General features: G+C 35.9%; 2 protein-coding genes and 1 long non-coding RNA gene across 3 annotated transcripts in view; 1 reads left to right on the forward strand and 2 right to left on the reverse strand.

The window, feature by feature from the left end:
- The window catches only part of LOC127987218 (SLAM family member 9), a 198,872-nt gene that overhangs the window by 126,803 nt on the left and 53,202 nt on the right, over positions 1 to 18,867 (forward strand). The gene's annotated exons all lie outside the window — the stretch shown is intronic.
- LOC127987197 (uncharacterized) overlaps positions 1 to 18,867 on the reverse strand; it is a 46,889-nt gene that overhangs the window by 19,438 nt on the left and 8,584 nt on the right. The window contains exons 4-7 of the mRNA XM_052589452.1: positions 15,086 to 15,169; positions 14,624 to 14,956; positions 12,154 to 12,279; positions 12,003 to 12,028 (exon numbers count right to left, since the gene is read on the reverse strand). Of these exons, the coding sequence (XP_052445412.1) occupies positions 12,003 to 12,028; positions 12,154 to 12,279; positions 14,624 to 14,956; positions 15,086 to 15,169 (569 nt within the window). The remainder of the gene's footprint in view (positions 1 to 12,002; positions 12,029 to 12,153; positions 12,280 to 14,623; positions 14,957 to 15,085; positions 15,170 to 18,867) is intronic.
- On the reverse strand, positions 1,986 to 3,360 carry LOC127987242 (uncharacterized). Its single transcript, XR_008161117.1, has 4 exons — positions 3,130 to 3,360; positions 2,947 to 3,057; positions 2,502 to 2,778; positions 1,986 to 2,411 (listed from the first exon to the last, which is right to left on the reverse strand). It is a non-coding gene; the product is annotated as an uncharacterized LOC127987242 (long non-coding RNA).

The raw sequence follows: 18,867 nt of genomic DNA on the forward strand, positions 1-18,867 counted from the left end.
ACCTTTATGAACAAGTTTTTGTACACTTACTTTTTTCCTGGATTTACTTTTATATACAGTGCTGTTGTCCTGCATTCTTGTGTGCGAATCCTACCAATGCTGCAGCAGATGTGCAAAGGATTAGAGCTCTATGGCCTCCATAAAATGGTGAAACAAAATCAGCCTTTATTTCAGCCTTTATTTGTTCCTGGCCATTTCACAAAAGTAAGTGTTGTTACTTGCATTTTTTTTTTTTTATAGTTGCTTTTGAGTTTTGTCTAATAAAAGGTTGTTCTTTGCAGCCTGATGCAGATTTTCTCACGATGGCCCTGTTACCCGTTTTAAGTGAGGTGGGTTCGGTAAAGCGGCAGAGAGAATCAAGAATTGTGAACTACTTACAGGACTTCATTCAAAGCCTTGAAGAAGGTGGTAACATTTTTCAATATTCTAAATTATATTAAAATTATATCAGTTTGAGCATGTTGCCCTCAGTCACGATTTAAAAAAATACAATGTCCGGTATTGTAAAGGCTTAGACACAAGTGTTTTTTTGTTTTGTTTTTTTTTCGTGCAGAAGAAGTGAGCAGTGGTAGGGAGAGCAGAGGTGAGGACGACAACAAAAAGGTAGATGAAACGGAGGACCGTACAAAAGAAAATGCAGAACAAGACCAGATCACCGTCAGCAGCTTCATGCAGTGGCTTACTGGTCAGGGACATGTTCCCATTACGTCTGCACAAAGAGAAAATTTTAAAATACACATAGAATTTGATCATGACTGTCAGCTACAATATGGTGAGCACAATTTATGCTACCCTCTTGTAAATGCATGTTCCTGTACTGTGACCTTGCCTACTAGGCACCTAGGGACTTGCACTAGAGGTGTGCGATACCGCTAGATTTGGTATCGATCCGATACCAAGTAAATACAGGGCCAGTATCGCCGATACCGATACTAATACCAATACTTTTTAATAATTAAGGTGGATGCGTCTTCAACCTAAATCTAAATGAATTTTCATGACTTTTAATTGTTTTTGTGATTTGCATTTTGGGTTATTAATCAGTACTACGAAAGCTTTTGTTCAGAAACAACTTTTGGTTACTTCTGATTTATTTAAATAAACAAAGTTACAAAATTATTACTTCACAAATATAAAAAAAAAATGTAAAAACAAATTCTCTTTTCAAGTAGCATGTTAATAAAAAAATGTTTCTCCTCTTTAGTGCACTTCTTTTCAGGATTTTTTTCTAAAATAAAGTCACAAAGTTTTACTTCACAATGTGAAACAAATTCTTCTTGTACAAAATTCCTGAAGCTGACATCTTCCACTATGGAAAGAGGCTGCAGGTCCTTCACAATCATTTCTGATAGGCGCCTTGTAATATCCACTGCTCTTGGAGAATCAGCTATTGATAAAATAATAAATAATAAAAATAATTAAGTCTGGTGCACATCTAGGTGTAGTTTAAATATAGAAACTAGTATCACTTTCACAGCTAACACAAAAAGGGTAGATCGGCCTGAAAATACAGCCATACAACGCTCCTCTTTCTCTCCGCCTCTGACTGACTGCTGTTAGAAATGCGCGGCTGAGCGGTGCGCGCGCCTGACTGCTGGTGGTAGCGCTAGTGGTGAGTCACGTGACGGTACAACACAGGAGAGGGGGCGGAGAGCAGTGTCGAGCACGAGCAGCACTCTTGAGAGCTTGCTCTGCTCTGTGACAGTAGCAGCATTTTGACAAACACGGCCAGGTCGCAAAACGAGAGAAACTGAAACTTAAGTATCGATATTTTCCCGTTGGTATCGATATTATCGATATTAGTATCGATCTGCCCACCTCTAACTTGCACGGAGTTCCTCGACATTATGAGGCAGGCTGTGAGCAATAGCAGAGAATTCGGTCGTTCATGAGCTGGATTCCTAATATAGCGTTTACTCCTTGAACTGTGTTCTCTCTCTTATTGTTATAGTGTTAGTTATTTAAAAGGATAGAGATCCAGTAGCTTTTACATATTTAAATGCAGCTTTTTTTTATTATTATTTAGTTTTGTTTATCATTGACATGCATTGCAAAAAAATGCAGCAAAGATTGCTGCTGTATCGTTCCAAAACTCAATTTGGAAATGAAAATGTATAACAATATACAGTAGGCTTCAATGCAAAATAAAGCTGTTAGCTGCAGTACTGTCTTTATGCTTGATTGGTGTGTTTTGTTAAATTATTACACCATATTTGTTGAAACAAACTCCCGACAAAGCAAATACAGTTCTTTAACAGGGATATTGGGACCAGTGGAATTAAGCAGGTGTTCGAGAGCCCTCAACCCATCTGAACACAAAGGGCTTTCAAATTCAGGAACAACAACTCAGAAATCTTCACAGGCATCATAAGAAGCTGCTTCGCCCAGTCTAGATCTGGCTCTTCCATGTCCTGAAGGTACAGAAATTGAATACATAGTCAAAAATCAACTTGGAGGAATACATAAACAGCAGTAGAGTATCTAAAGCAGGGTCATCATACCTCGTATCTCTCCGATGGGTCAATATTTATGTGCATCATTCCAATCTGCCACAGTTGCTCTGGACTTCGATTGCCCTCTGAGGAGAGTGGATGATGATTTCAGGCTTCGGAAAATGTGTCCAAGTCTGCCTGAAGTCTTTGGAGAAAAGTGTAGTGCACACTGAAAAGGTCCTCGACCACTGATAAGTCCAGCAATCCTTCTGCCTCTAGGGAGTGCAGTGTGTCCGAGTACTTGTTAGTCACCATGGTTCTAACATCACGCCAGAGGCGCTCAATCCTATTTGAAACCGTAATTAGGTTTAAATGCAGTGAAAGGCATTTGAGATCAATTACTAACAAATGTAAAGTAGTTTGTTACGTAAGTGACATTGAAGAGCTACCTAAAGATTACTGAAGTTACAAAATATAAGTCTTTTCATTTGTGAAATTTCAGACAGTAATTTACCTTTGATTATGGACACTTTTCCCGGATATGAAACTTCCTCGGTCCGTGCCTCTTGAAGAAAACATGAACCTGGCTATCTGTACATTCTCCACTCCTTGGTCTCCCCTGACCCTAATTTATTTTGTTATAGTACAATACATTTCCAGACATAAAATTCAAATGCCTTTTCTTTACTATACTCACCTAGATGGTAAGCCAAATGTCTGGACTGCTTCTGAGAAGAAGTGGTATGCTGTCGATGCCCGGTTGTTAGTTGCTGCTTTTAAGTACATGACCTGCAAACACAAAATGCTACTAAGTAAATATACGTAGGAGAAAATATAACATGCATTGGAAATAAATGTATTACATGCTAATTTTCATGCTAATTTTACATGCTAAGAATATATTTTTTTTCATAGAATTAGTGACTGGAATAATTTTGATACCAGATGAACAGTGACACTATTTATATATATATATATATATATATATATATATATATATATATATATATATATATATATATATATATATATATATATATCTCAACACTGTAAACATACCTTCCTGGAATAACCATCCACACCACCAAATATTACAATGTTTTATCTATTTACAAGAAAAAAAAAATCTTAAAATTATACACAGACATACATTATATATATATATATATATATATATATATATATATATACATACGCACATACACACACCATACATAACTTACCATATCGATTTGTGTCTATGTGCACAAGGGAAAGGGGCCCTCTAACAGAGTACGTTCGCCGCACCACACATCCCAACCTGGCCAATCTCGAAAGGATTCCAATTGAATCAACGCGGTGCATTGAGGCAGCTATTCTCTGCCATTGCACACGCATTCCTAAAGACAACAACCTCCCTCTGACCATTCTGTAACCAGCAACAGGCATATCATCCTTAATGCTTCTCACAAGGTTATCCAACTCCTCATCAGTGATGCAGCTATACATCCCTGAGATCGAAAGGCCAAACTCGTTCATCCTTCTAAAGATGGTTCTTGTGGAAACACCAATCATTTTTGCAATGTAATGGACAGGAAGGTTTGTCTGCAGCATCTCTGCTAACTCTTCTCTTTCAATTGCAAACCTTGGACGTCCTCTCAGACCAACAGTTGAATTCACTACTGCATGTGGAGCTGTGGAATATGGTGGTTGTCTAACTAGTTCAAACACTGCCTGCAGAGCCTGAATGATTTCGTAAGGTATTTCTGCATGTCTTGAGAGAGCTTGCAGGAGGTACAGCTGCTGGCGGCACACACACTCCATGTAATCCAAGTCAAGTGGAGATCTCAAAAGCTCCTCCAAAAGATGCCTTTTCAGAATTTGCTGCAGAATACAGAGGAACAAAACCCAGCAACATTAGTTTTTTAAAATATTACATATTTATCTTAATCATCTAACTTTTTGTAAGCTATACTAACCTAACAAGAGAGAAATTAAAGTACAATACACAGCATAAATGATTACACACCATGTAAACATAACATATCTTTAAAAAAAAAACTAAAGGTGTCTTAGATGTAAAGACAAATTTCAGAATTTGTAGGGTTTCAGAAGGGTGCATTCACTCATGCTGTGTAGTGTCTCTTACCTTGAGAAGCAAGAACCCCTTTTACATTTAACAGAACATATAATAAACCACTCAAAATTGGCATATTAGTAATACACAGGATGATAACAAAAAGCTTAACAACAAATCTTGCTTATTGATATAAAACAATTTATTTTTCATCCAAAGCCCTTGTTATATTTACAACGATTTAATGGACACTTTAAATTTCTGAGCTTCTCAGAACCAATATGATATAATACATACCAATATAGTTTAAACGTATATAGAATGGGAGTGTAGTGGTTCTGTGTGTAGTGGTGACTTTACATTCCCGTTTTGTTCCAATTTATTTTTTAAATATTTGAATGCAAATAAGACAAATCATAGTGCTATTAATATAAAATGTCAATTTATAATCATTTTGGTAGATTTACAATGCGAATAACCATGGAAATGTGTCATTACAGTCTGTAAATATCTCTTAACAACAAGAATGCAATCACTAGTACCACAAGAATGGTACGGTATGTAACACAATGCATAAGACTGATGTAGAATCTAATAAGAACCTATTATATGGTAACCATGCATTTAATCACATTACACATTAATAAACAACAATTAATAAATAAAACAAAACAAAAACTAATTAAGTGATAACTCACACGCATTTGTTCCGTTGATGAAGCCATGTTTCATCTTATAACAGGTGTCCAATCACAACAGACTTCCGGAAAAGGGGAAGTAACCAATGACATTTGAGGTTATAAAAACAGTAAGCCCCGCCCCTCGACTGCCAAAACTAAATTTGTTCGAGCGAGCAAAAGCAGCAGGTGAGAGCAGATCGAGCGCGAGAGCGTGGGGAATGATCATGCGAGTGCTGTAAAACATGTTCCGAACGAGCGAGAGTGCATCACAGCCCCGTGCTCGCGAGACAGTATTTGTGCGCGTGGAGCAGAAACGCGCGCGGATACTTTCTGAGCGCTCGCGGAGCAGAAACGCTCGCGGATACTTTCTGAGCGCTCGCGGTGCAGAAATGCGCCCGCGCGCGGATGCTGTTCTTTGCCCTCGTATCCTGTGCACGGCGCCTAGATTTTACGTGCGCGAGTTTTGAGACTAAATAAACGCCATATAAACGCCATATCTTTCTAAAGTGCGCCAGGCTTGACCGCGGTTTTCTAAACTCAGCAATAAAATCTCCGAAAAGGTTACCGTATGATATAACCAATTAAAACGGCGAACACGTTGATTCTTTATCATTTATGGTAATATGACGAGCTCTGGCGGGAAAGTTTGATTTAACCTACTTTATATAAACTTATATAACGTTAATAACTATTGCATAAATTCTTGCCATGCAGCATAATACGCAGTTTTGCCCTTTATTACTTTGTCGTTTATAGAAAAGCAGATTATAGAAAATAAATTAGCAAATGTTTTACCAGGCACGAAGAAAACACGCAATGGGAGACCCATTCCATCATTTTTTTAAAGCCTCTTTCATCTTGTTTATCTTCTTCTTCTTCTTGACTTTGGTGGCTGGCACCAACACAAATAGGTGCATTACCGCCACCTTCTGCTCCGGAGTGTTTTAAATTATAGCAACCCCGTCCCAGTCTCTCTTATAATTTCAAAGAATACTTTACTATTTATTTCACTTGCCCATTTTATTTAAAGCCACTATATATTTTTCTCGTTCATACTTACTACAATAAAAAAATAAAAAAATAAAAAACACGAGGTATTGGGAGCAAAGCTTTAATATTGTTTCAATTTTACAGGTCTAACAATTCTGTCTCAGTAGAAGGGATTTTGATTGTTGAGAACAAATTCAATAACCGCTTTGTTTGAAATCATATCAACAGAAAACCTATTCATGCTTCCTCTTTTAAATGGATGGCACTGTATAATGTTAACTGGAGTGTCATATTTATTAACAAACAAAATAAAAGAAGTCACATTTAAAATATTACTAGATGTTATCCTTGTAATAGTGTACTTAAGTATATGCTAAATATTGAAAAAAATATATATAGAAGAGACCATTGTACATATTTTATTTTATTGTATTTATTATTATTATTTTAGAGTTGTTCACCTATCTCTCAGATAAAACAAATGTTAGAATATGTATTAATGCTTTTGATATTTGCCAAGCATACGAATAATGTATCTTTTAAATTGTGAGTGTATTTGCATCTGATCAAATGTGCATTTTTATTAATTAGCTTGGGTTAAACTAATTTTACTTTGTTGGATCAGCAGCTATGCTAATGATGTCTCTATTTTGTTTCTATGTTGCGTGGTAACTAGGATTTACACAAGCTCCAGTCTGGATCCAGAACACCTGAGAAGAGATGATGCTGAACCCTCAGAGAACCTCAGATGATGCTAACCCTGAATCAACAAACAGAACTAGCAATTATTGCTAAATGTGTGACTGCATCATACACTGTAAAACCCGACAAGTTAACTTAACTCAAACCCGTTTGAGTAAACAGATTGCCTTGATTTAAACCCTGTAAGTTTTAAAACTTTGCATTCAAGTTATTAAGTGATTAACTAAGTGCTGATTGAGAATTAGTGATGAACAGCTGCTGTTAACAAACAGAATCACTGAAGAAAAGAGAAACACAAGAACTACTACAACTGACTTCAGACACAGACTTAGATGAAATCAACTGAAATAAAATACATGAAATCTCTCAAGATCTGATTAAACAACCCACAAACAGCATCAGCAGCTCCACTTATTAATAACCAGACTGACTTTATTTCTGTCAGACGTCTACAGAAGATCTTATTGAGAATGAACTAAGGTTTAGATGTTGATTTATTGTTTCATTTGAAGTAACCATGTTAGAGATCAGTGTTTGCTTTAGTTGGGCTCTTGACCCTTGATTTCTGTCTTAGTCTTTTCTCTGGCTGTTATAACCGTGTGTTTCTAAAACACATTTGTTGTAATTTAAAAGCCCAGAAGAAATACCATCAGGTGTTAACCTGTACCTAAATTAGTATTTTCACCCCATCTCTAAAGACTTTTGCACAGTAGCTAGTGTATGTATAAAGTACGTATGATTAAATTAAGTATATTTAAATAAGTGTAATTAAAGTATGTGTTCGTTCATATGTGTTAATTTAATACTAAATTTTGGGGTGAAAATACTAATTTTCCATAAGACTTTTGCACAGTACTGTATTTTAAAATGACGTTGTTGCTACTTTATAAAGAATGAGCATACAGTAATTCACAGAACTGATTAAAGACAGTGAAAGATGGAACTCATCTTAACTAAATATCAGAGTGAGTGACAGAGATACAGCAGAAACATTATGTGTGGTTTTGTATTAAATAATGACCCAGATTGTGAAATACATTTATTAGCCTTAGAGTAAGGGAAGCACAACTTGGGAAATGAGAGCATCCAAGCTGAAAGCTATGGATTTATTTTAAATATTTGTAATGTTCTTTAATGTTATGCATAATTTTTTTTTTTTTTGTGGTTCTTTTTTTTAAAGTATCGGTTCAGGCACCGTTTAGGCACCGGTACCATTATAAAAGCACTGGACCCTACTTAAAAGTTATTATTTCTCACTGGCTCATTTACCAAATGTGTGCTTTTTCTTCGTCCTCCACAAATTAAGCTACTGTAGGTAGTTCGGTAGCGAGACGTTTGAATAAATTAGCGTTTTCAATTGATGATGGGATTGACAATGTTGCGATAAGTACCAACTTTGTAATTCGTTACCCCCCGAACACTGGACATAGCAGACGTATTTACCGAAAACAAGAAGCTATCAATCAAGAAGGTATCAGGATTATGACTTATTTTTCAGTTTTAGTTTTTGATTAATCAATTGGATTAATCATTCATTTTGACAGCACTATAATGTTTACTGTAAATAGACAACCATACAAGTGTAATTGTTACTAAGCCTGCACCAATGTTCTTGTCCATTGCCCTCACAGATTCCTGCAGCTAAGCTTGGATGTACATTTACATTCCATTAAAGGTTATTGATGACAAGCCTCTGAAGTTTGACTTTTTGTACCATAACAATACTTATAGGCAACTAGTCATCATATCTCTAGTCCTTTAATGTATTTGCATTGTACTAAAGTGCGTTCATTTTAAATGGGCATATATGCGGCTGAGGAAGACCTGAAGGTCGAAACGTTGCTTGATTAAATTCCTCTGGAGCAGTAGTTTTCAGTGTTCAGACTTCACTTCTTTATTTGTCTATATCATTTAGTTGTCTTGCACCTGCGTCCTAATTGGATGTTTGGGATGTGCACACCATTTTTGTATTTTAATATATTCGGCTGCAACAGGTAGTCTAGTGCATCCCAAATTTTTCAACATGAATATTTTAATATAACATTATAGTTATTATGGCCTATGGCCTTTAGAAAAATGTTTTTTTGAGGCGGTGGGGTAGTACACAATAGGCCCCTGTGGTGCGGCCTTCGCTTTTGTTTTAATGGCAATTTTTTCCCCTTACATTACTTTTACTTTTATACTTTAAGTAGTTTTTTAAACCAGTACTTTTGCACTTTTACTTGAGTAAAAAGCTTGAGTTGATACTTCAACTTCTACAAAAGTCTTTTTAAACCCTATTATCTATACTTCTACTTGAGTAATGAATGCCAGTACTTTTGACACCACTGATAATAACTATTAATTACTAATATTGATAGGTCATCGTCTAGCTGACTACGTCTTGTATTATTATTATTATATTTTTTTTCTAAAATCCTGTCAAACGTGCACAAACTACTAGCTACTACTAAATATTGTAGAAACTTAATTTTCTATGAAGTTGCTTTCTAACGATTTGTATTGTAAAAAGCGCTATACAAATAAACTTGAATTGAATTGAATTAAATTGAATTATTTTCATTTATTATTACTCTAACTTTTGGCTTCAATATAGGCCTATTGTTAATCTTTTTTTCATACTTGGCAATTAGTTTTTTTTTTTTTTTTATTCAAGTGTAAATCTTGTGTAAGAAGCTCCAAGTACTTTTTTCTAAATCTTTGATGGGTATATAAAAAATAAAGAAAAAAAAAAAAAAACAAAGAGAAAAAAACATTAAAAATGTAAAATATTGCTTTCAATGTTTAACCCTATATAATTTCCCCATGCTGGTTTGTCATTTATTTGTTTGTTTTCATTTGTTTATTTATTTATTTACTTTCTGTCTTGTAATATTCATTTATTTTTATTTGTTTGTTTGTTTGTTTATTGGTTTTTAGGTTGTTGTGGTTATGTGCTTGTTTTTAAGTGTTTTGGTATTAATTAAAATAAAAGAAGTGTTACGTCCCATCAGATTACATGGAGAGGGAATTTTTAGGTGCATACCTCCACCTACTGTACAAGAGTGTGTCACATCATGTAATGTTGTGTATTTATATTCTGCTCATTAACTCGAAGTCATTAAGACATTTAAATAATGGTTTCCTGCTGATCCATATCCTCCTCCGTCTAACCTGGAGGTCATGTATATGAACAGAAATTGTTGCTTGAGATCACTGACACATTTACAGTAGATGGGATAAACTGTTCTTTAGTTTGTGAGTTTTCAGTTTATGAAGTTGTTCAGAGTGGTTTTAATATAGTAGTTTCCAGTTTCACTATGATTTTCACAACACTGGTATTATTTTTTTTTACCTGTATTTTTGCCATTTTTAGTATCTGATGACGAAGAATGTTTTTAAAGAAGTCTTTTCTGCTCACCATGACTGCGTTTATTTGATCCAGAATACAGCAAAAGTTTTAAAAGTTTTTACTATTTAAAATAATTATTTTCTATTTTTATATATTTTCAAATGTAATTTATTCCTATGATCAAAGGTGAATGTTCAGCATCATTACTCCAGTCTAGTGTCACATCCTTAAGAAATCAAATCATTCTAATATGCTGTACTTTGGATCAAATAAATGCAGGCTTGGTGAACAGAAGAGACTTGACTGGTAGTGGATATTATAGGCAACTAATTATTCTCTAATTTCTAGATTTTAATTTGCTTAGAAATCTATAACTGATTGACAACAACAAATAATAATGATTTTTTTATATACTACAAACACTTATTAATAACATAATAAGGCAGAATAGTTTCTAAACTGTAATGAATCTACGCAATTAGCACTGTTTTGTTCATATACTGTATTTATCACCTGCTGGAGATGACTTGGAAAACCATATTGTCACAATTGTATATTAATGTCTTCATGTTTCCAAAAGCCAGATCTAATGCTGTGTCAAAGTGATGACGCACGTTATTGTGCGACTCTTTTACCAGCTGTTTTTTAGGAAGATCAAAGTTTGCAACAAAAAAATATGTGCAAACTGTAATGAAGCAAACTGTAATTAGATCAGTTAGTTCCTCACTTTCTGTGCTGACGCCGAGATCGTTCGATTGCTTTGTGATATCACAGATATCAACGAATGGGAAGAGACCTAGTTGAGCTGCACTAGAGAAGACAACGAGAGTTATCACAATGTCGGAGACGTGCTAGCTTTCCCAAGACAGACGAGCTTAGTGTGGTTACAATCATCTGGGTTTAAATCGTGCTCTTTGCAAATGGACTTTGATGCAACATTTACACTGAAACTTGAAGCAGTGGTAAGCTATGGTTAAGAGCATGACATTTCCCAACCAGGCGCCGAGTCACAACACACACGGCCCAGCTAACCAATCACAGCACATTTCATATTGATCAAATTTAAATATTTGATGTAAATGGTAACACGTACATTTAATCATGTTAGGAAAATACAGGATAAATATCCTGATTAAATTAACAACTGACAGAACACTGATGAGACTATTGCTTAAGAATAAATAACCTTTGCGCCCAAAACTAATGTTGATCCCTGCAAGTAGGCAAATTGGCACGCAAAGGTGTTGCAGCATGTGTTGATCTTAGCACAGTGTCTATCAGTTATTTCATTACGCATTATATTATAAAGTGCATTAAGTTGTTAGCTGCATTATAGGTTAGTTCATTAATTGGTCTAACAGTGTTAATGAGAGGAAACAGAGATAAATTACAATTTTTCACTGATCTGGGTCCCTTCATTTCCCACCATATACCAAACATCCATTGTTCTTTTGCTGGTTTACATGTTTCCTCAATTATTGCTGTTTGAATATATACATTCAGTCACTTATGCTGTGGTGTTTGGGGTTAAAATTGACTAGGTTGACTAGGTTAAAATTAACCAGCAAAAGAACAATGGGGATGTTTCACTGGCAGCCTCAGTCTCATCCTCATCAGGGGACGTCACATTAGTGTTGTCCATTAACATAGGGTCAGACAGATGAGTCTTGTAAATGAACCGACTGCAATAAAACACAGATTCACAGAAGGTAAATGAAGATCATGTAGTTGCACATTATGCTTTTTGTTGACGAACCGACATTTTCTCTTCCTCAGTGTAAATAGAGTGTTTAGTGTTCATAGTATCTCACCTGATCACTGGGTTGTGCTGCAGGGTCTGTTTGAACAATAACAAAATTCAATTAAACACACATTACTTTGAATAGAAAATACTTTTACATCTTTTAAAGATTCCTTTCACACTTTTTCCATCTTGTTAAATCATCTGTGTGTAATACTCACTATTCTGTCCTGCTCGAGGACGCTTGAGATAGTAAATCACAGCAACAGCTGCTGCTGCAGTCACGAACAGAACAACAACAACACCAACACATATTCCTGCTACAGCAGCTGAAGACAGACCTGAATCTGAAACAGATAAGGACACATCATTACATCATTGTATTAAGAGATTATTAGGATATTTAAGTCACTACACCACTAAGCACATGCTTCCAATGGAAAAGAAAAAAAAACAATAATTTTTAATTATTATTTTTTATATATGGAGTGTGTGACGAGTCAGCTGCCTCCTCCCTGATTGTCACCGGCACCCCGTCCTAAATCGCCGCCCTTCACCAGGCTCCCGACAGGAGTGGGTGTGTGAGAGGAGGGGCGCTGGACGAGTCAGGGCTGGCGGCGTGTGATGGGGCACACCTGAAGGAAGTGGAGCCTCATTACCGCCGCTGTTTAAAAGCCCAACGTGCCTCTCCTCAGGAGACCGGTCTCTTCCCCGTGCATGCACGCTGGTGTCCTCGTGGGTCCAGGAAGGGAGCGTTGAGGGACTCCCGTGCCACCAAGACGTGAGCTGCCGGACCCGCGATCCGGATGGGAACCGCACCCGTATACACGGCCTGTTATTTTATGATTTCTGTTAATAAAAGCCTCTCCGAGGCCTGACGCCACGCCCACTGTGTCTGTCTTGTGCTCCTCCCATGACAAGTGACAGCCACAATCTAGAACCAAACTCATACCAGTACATTTTCAGGACTCACAACTGCATTTTCGGTGAAGCCATGCTGTGTGAACAAAACTGAACTGGACCACTAGTTTTCTTTAGTGTCATTATCAGTCCCAAACACAGAATGTGAATTGAAGGAGAGGATGAGTGGATGCCGCTGCCCTGGTTATATCCTTCCTTCACTATTTTAATTATTTCATTAATATTGTGTGACTATTAATCAAGTTATCCCATCAATATTTAACCTCAAAGATTGTTTGATGATTTAACTAAATAAGTTAAAGCCATCTATACTCTTATAAATAGAGAATGCATATATATATGTTTATCCTTTCAGAAGTGGTAAGAGTGCAGAATAACAGGCGTGAACACATGTTGAGTGTATTCCTTCTCCTAGGGTCACAAGGCCAGGCTAAAAGGGTCAGGATGACCTACCCTCTACGTGCGCTGTGGGGGACAAGAGAACTCGAGGTGTTTCTCAATGTCAAGGAAGGATCCTCGTAAGCCAGTATTTCGAGGATGCTATGTCATCGACATCCTTCGAAGGACTGTTCCAATGTCAAGGATCCTCGGAATTTCAACCAAGGACTGAGTGTTTCGTTCGAAAAATATCCCATACACAGGAAAGGATGCATATGTGTATCCTTCGCGCTCTCAAATCACGCGCAGCTTTGCTATCTAACGTTAGTTCAAAAATGTTGAACGTTAACGTAGTCGGAGCGTTAACGGTTTTTATTTACGTTACCAAACATTTGTTATAACTGTAGTAAATATAAGTAAAGTTTGATATTGTAAATTAGACAAATACAAATGGTTAACTGAACCGGACCTGTCATTTAACAATTGGTTGCGTCAACGGCATTTCTTTTATAAATAACTAGTTAAGTTGTCCAAAGTAATTTGTGTGTGCGTGTATGTGTGTGTGTGTGTCAGAAGCATCTATGCTCTGTGAGAAGACCAGTTTCTGCTGCACTCCTGACCTGAGATGAGGTGTCGTCTTCACCAGTGCTGGCGCCTGCTACAATCATTGGAAGATATGCTGGAGATGTTATGTCCATATTTGGAGACTAAGTTTATCTAGGTTTGGAACCAATCAGATTTCTGCTGACCAGTGCTTTGACACATTTAGTATCTTCTGTCAGGGTATAATTATTGGTGACTTTGAGTTGTATGCAGAGCGGCCTACGAACTCTGTCGTGAGAACTGAAGCTGGTTTCTGCTGATGAAACTGCAAACTATTTTCTTCAGTAAAATTATTATTATTAATTGAGCTCATCTCTGACTCATTGGTCTTCATTAAGACACACCTGGTCCTTGGGTTATAACTGTAAATTCCCCTACAGAATGTAGCCAGTTAGCGGTCAAGGACACCTCAGTCGTGTGAACTGAAGGTGGAGAAGATCTCTGTTTATTATTTCCTGGCTTTACTGAAACTCTGAACCCAAAACCTTTTGGTTACAAGTTCGACTCTCTAACCATTAGGCCACAGCTGTCCTCATTTAACTTAATTTGCTTAATTTTACTTAAATGTTATTAATTTTACATGTTAATAGCATTAGACGTGTGAACTGGACAAGTTTGTTGTGACATTTTGAAGTGTATGCAAAGGTGATAGATCGCAATTATATTTTAATAATGAATCAAAGCTCAATTTTGACCACAATAAAAATATTTACTGGGATTATTTAAACGTGAAAATGTATTTTAAAATTGCTTTATGGAAAAGTCTGTGAAAGACTAAAATTTACTCACCAATGACAGTAAAAATGAATATTTTCAAACTGGTGACACTGACACTGTTCTGAAGGATGTGGTTGATGATCAATACTTTATATTCTCCTGCATCTGTGTTTCTGGTGTTCATGATGGTCAGAGATCCAGTCTGATTCAGCTTCAGTCTGTCTCTGAATCTCTCTTTACACTCATCATCTTCACAGATCTTACTCTGATCTCCAGTGATTTCAGCAATGAGAGAGTCATTAAAATACCAAGTCATCACATAATTTGTGATTTTTATGACACCAGGATCAAAAGTGACAGATTCTCCCTTCTTCGCTGATATTGTCTTCACTTTATCTGGAGAATCTGAAACACAAACCAACAGCTGCTTGAAAGATTTTTTCTGGTAGGTGCTCTATCTTGACTTTCAGCATGAAACACAACATTAGTGCACGCATTTTGTTTCAAAGATGAATGTTTTATTAAATGTCTCACCAAGAACAGTAACACTGAAGCTCTTTTCTCTGAAGCTGCTGCTACTGAAGATCTTCAGTTGATAGACCCCAGTGTCTGCAGTGTTGATGTTCATGATGGTCAGGGATCCGGTTTGGTTCTCCAGCTTCAGTCTGTCTCTGAATCTCTCAGTGTCTTCATTACACTGAACATCTGTACAGATATAACTGAGATCTCCAGTGATTTGAGCGATGCGGGTGTCATTGAAATACCATAAAATCTCATCTTGTTGTGTTGTAGTAACATTAGTGTGTAGAGTAACTGAATCTCCCTCCGTCACTGTCACTCTTTCTGTAATAACACTTAAAACACCTGGATAGAGAGAAACATATAATTATGAATAATGCCGGGGGTAGTGGGACATAATTATTTAGCAAAAAATAATCATTAAAATTATAATTGATTCAAACATTCACTCATCAGACAAACATGCTTGACTGGACAGGGCAGAGTCATGTGACTACACACACGGTAGTATGCTTTTAAGGGGGACGTATTAAAAGGATTAAAAAAAACGAAATAACCAACATGGGAAAATTACATCGGTTAGAGGTTCGATTTAGTTTTCGATTACTTTTCGATTAATCGTCCAGGCCTACTCTGAAGTCAATAAACCCTTTATCTTTATAGCCCTCTAAAGCACAATATAGGTCCATATCTCATTAACGCTGCAGTAAACTGGGTTGTATATTATCTGAGCATATAGTATGGGATGTCACTTATAAGAACTGAACATTGTTTTTTTCTACTTATTAGAAATGGGGTCTTTATAGCCCTCTAAAGTGTGATAATGTCCCTTATCTCCAAAACGCTGCAGTAAAATGGTTTGATATGAGGTGTGCATATAGTATTGGACATCCTGAATAAGAACCAAAGATTGTTTTTTTTGTTTTTTTTCTACTTATTAGAAATGTGTTCTTTATAGACCTTTAACGTGTAATAATGTCCCATATCTACAAAAGGCTGAAGTACAATGGTTTGACATTGTTTTTTTTTACTTATTAGAAATTGGATCTTAATAGATTTTTAAAGTGTAATATTATCCTATATCTCGAAAATGCTGGTTTTATGTGAGGTCTAGATATGGGATGTCCTCTTTAAGAACTGACCTTTAATTTATTCTACTTATTATAAAAAAAGTGTCTTAATTCCACTCTAAATCGATGAATGTGCCATATCTCGTTTTCTAAAAATCTAAGATGAAAAAAAAAATATTCACATATCACATCTGAGCGTTTAGGGCCGATTCACAGTCAACGCGAGAAACGCGAGCAAGCAACGCGAGCAAGCAACGCGAGCGACGCGCTCCCTTTCATAACAGTGAACGCAAGCGTCACGGGTGATGCGTGTATGCAATACACCGCTAACGCAACAGGGGGTAGTAGAGTCGGGTGATATTAGTAGAGTCGGGTCGCGTGATATTCAGATCACAATGGCAACTGATGAGGAGTGTATTCTGTTGCTGATGAACTATCGTATAAATGTGGATGAATACGTATAAGTTCGCATAATTTTTCCTCTTCGCCCGCCATTGTATTCAAACCTTCTTCTTCTGTAAACACAATATACTTGAATTAATGTACAATACTTGCAATGTCGCCCCCACCGACAACGCATAGTATTGCGTGAATCGGCGCATCGCGTATCAAAAACTAGGACGACACATTTGGCTACGCACCGACGCATAATGGCGGCCGAAGCGTAACGATGCGTAGCCTCGGGGACGCGTATGCGTACAGATGCGTTGACTATGAAACGGCCCTCAGATGGAAAGCGCGTTCCCTCTTGACGGTGTTTTTCTGAAGTGCGCCAGGCTTGAACGCGGTTTTCTAAACTCAGCAATAAAATCTCCGAAAAGGTTACCGTATGATATAACCAATTAAAACTTTATCATTTATGGTAATATGACGAGCTCTGGCGGGAAAGTTTGATTTAACCTACTTTATATAAACTTATATAACGTTAATAACTATTGCATAAATTCTTGCCATGCAGCATTTTTGCCCTTTATTACTTTGTCGTTTATAGAAAAGCAGATTATAGAAAAGAAATTAGCAAATGTTTTACCAGGCACGAAGAAAACACGCAATGGGAGCAAAAGAATAAGACCCATTCCATCATTTCTTTAAAGCCTCTTTCATCTTGTTTATCTTTCTCCTCTTCTTCTTCTTGACTTTGGCGGCTGGCACCAACACAAACAGGTGCATTACCGCCACCTTCTGCTCCGGAGTGTTTTAAATTCTATCAACCCCGTCCCAGTCTCTCTTATAATTTCAAAGAATACTTTACTATTTATTTCACTTGGCCATTTTATTTAAAGCCACTATATATTTTTCTCGTTCATACTACAATAAAACAAAAACAAAAAAAAAAAAACACACGAGGTATTGGGAGCAAAGCTTTAATATTGTTTCAATTTTACAGGTCTAACAATTCTGTCTCAGTAAAAGGGATTTTGATTGTTGAGAACAAATTCAATCACCGCTTTGTTTGAAATCATATCAAGAGAAAATCAATTCCAGTCTCTTCTTTTAAATGGATGACATTGTATAATGTTAACTGGAGTGTCATATTTATTAACAAACAAAATAAAAGAAGTCACATTTAAAATATTACATAGATGTTATCCTTGTAATAGTGTACTTAAGTATATGCTAAATATTGAAAAAAATATTTATATAGAAGAGACCATTGTACATATTTTATTTTATTGCATTTATTATTATTATTTTAGAGTTGTTCACCTATCTCTCAGATAAAACAAATGTTAGAATATGTATTAATGCTTTTGATATTCGCCAAGCATACGAATAATGTATCTTTTAAATTGTGAGTGTAGTTGCATCTGATCGAATGTGCATTTTTATTCATTAGCTTGGGTTAAACCAATTTTACTTTGTTGGATCAGCAGCTATGCTAGTGATGTCTCTATTTTGTTTCTATGTTGCGTGGTAACTAGGATTTACACAAGCTCCAGCCTGGATCCAGAACACCTGAGAAGAGATGATGCTGACCCTCAGAGGACCCCAGATGATGCTAACCCTGAATCAACAAACAGAACTAACAATTATTGCTAAATGTGTGACTGCATCATATAATAACTATTAATTACTAATATTGATAGTTCATCGTCTAGCTGACTACGTCTTTTATTATTATTTTTTTATTTTTTCTAAAATCCTGTCAAACGTGAACAAACTACTAGCTACTACTAAATATTGTAGAAACATAATTTTCTGTAAAGTTGCTTTGTAACGATTTGTATTGTAAAAAGCGCTATACAAATAAACTTGAATTGAATTGAATTATTTTCATTTATTATTACTCTAACTTTTGGATTCAATATAGGTCTTTTGTTAATCTTTTTATCATACTTGGCAATTTTTTTTTTATTATTATTCAAGTGTAAATCTTGTGTAAGAAGTTCCAAGTACTTTTTTCTAAATCTTTGATGGGTATATAAAAAATAAAGAAAAAAAAAAAAAACAAAGAGAAAAAAACATTAAAAATGTAAAATATTGCTTTCAATGTTTAACCCTATATAATTTCCCCATGCTGGTTTGTCATTTATTTGTTTGTTTTCATTTGTTTATTTATTTATTTACTTTTTGTCTTGTAATATTCATTTATTTTTATTTATTTGTTTGTTTGTTTATTGGTTTTTAGGTTGTTGTGGTTATGTGCTTGTTTTTAAGTGTTTTGGTATTAATTAAATTAAAAGAAGTGTTACGTCCCATCAGATTACATGGAGAGGGAATTTTTAG

Source organism: Carassius gibelio, chromosome B22 (genome assembly GCF_023724105.1).
Source record: "Carassius gibelio isolate Cgi1373 ecotype wild population from Czech Republic chromosome B22, carGib1.2-hapl.c, whole genome shotgun sequence".
NCBI classification, from domain to species: domain Eukaryota; kingdom Metazoa; phylum Chordata; class Actinopteri; order Cypriniformes; family Cyprinidae; genus Carassius; species Carassius gibelio.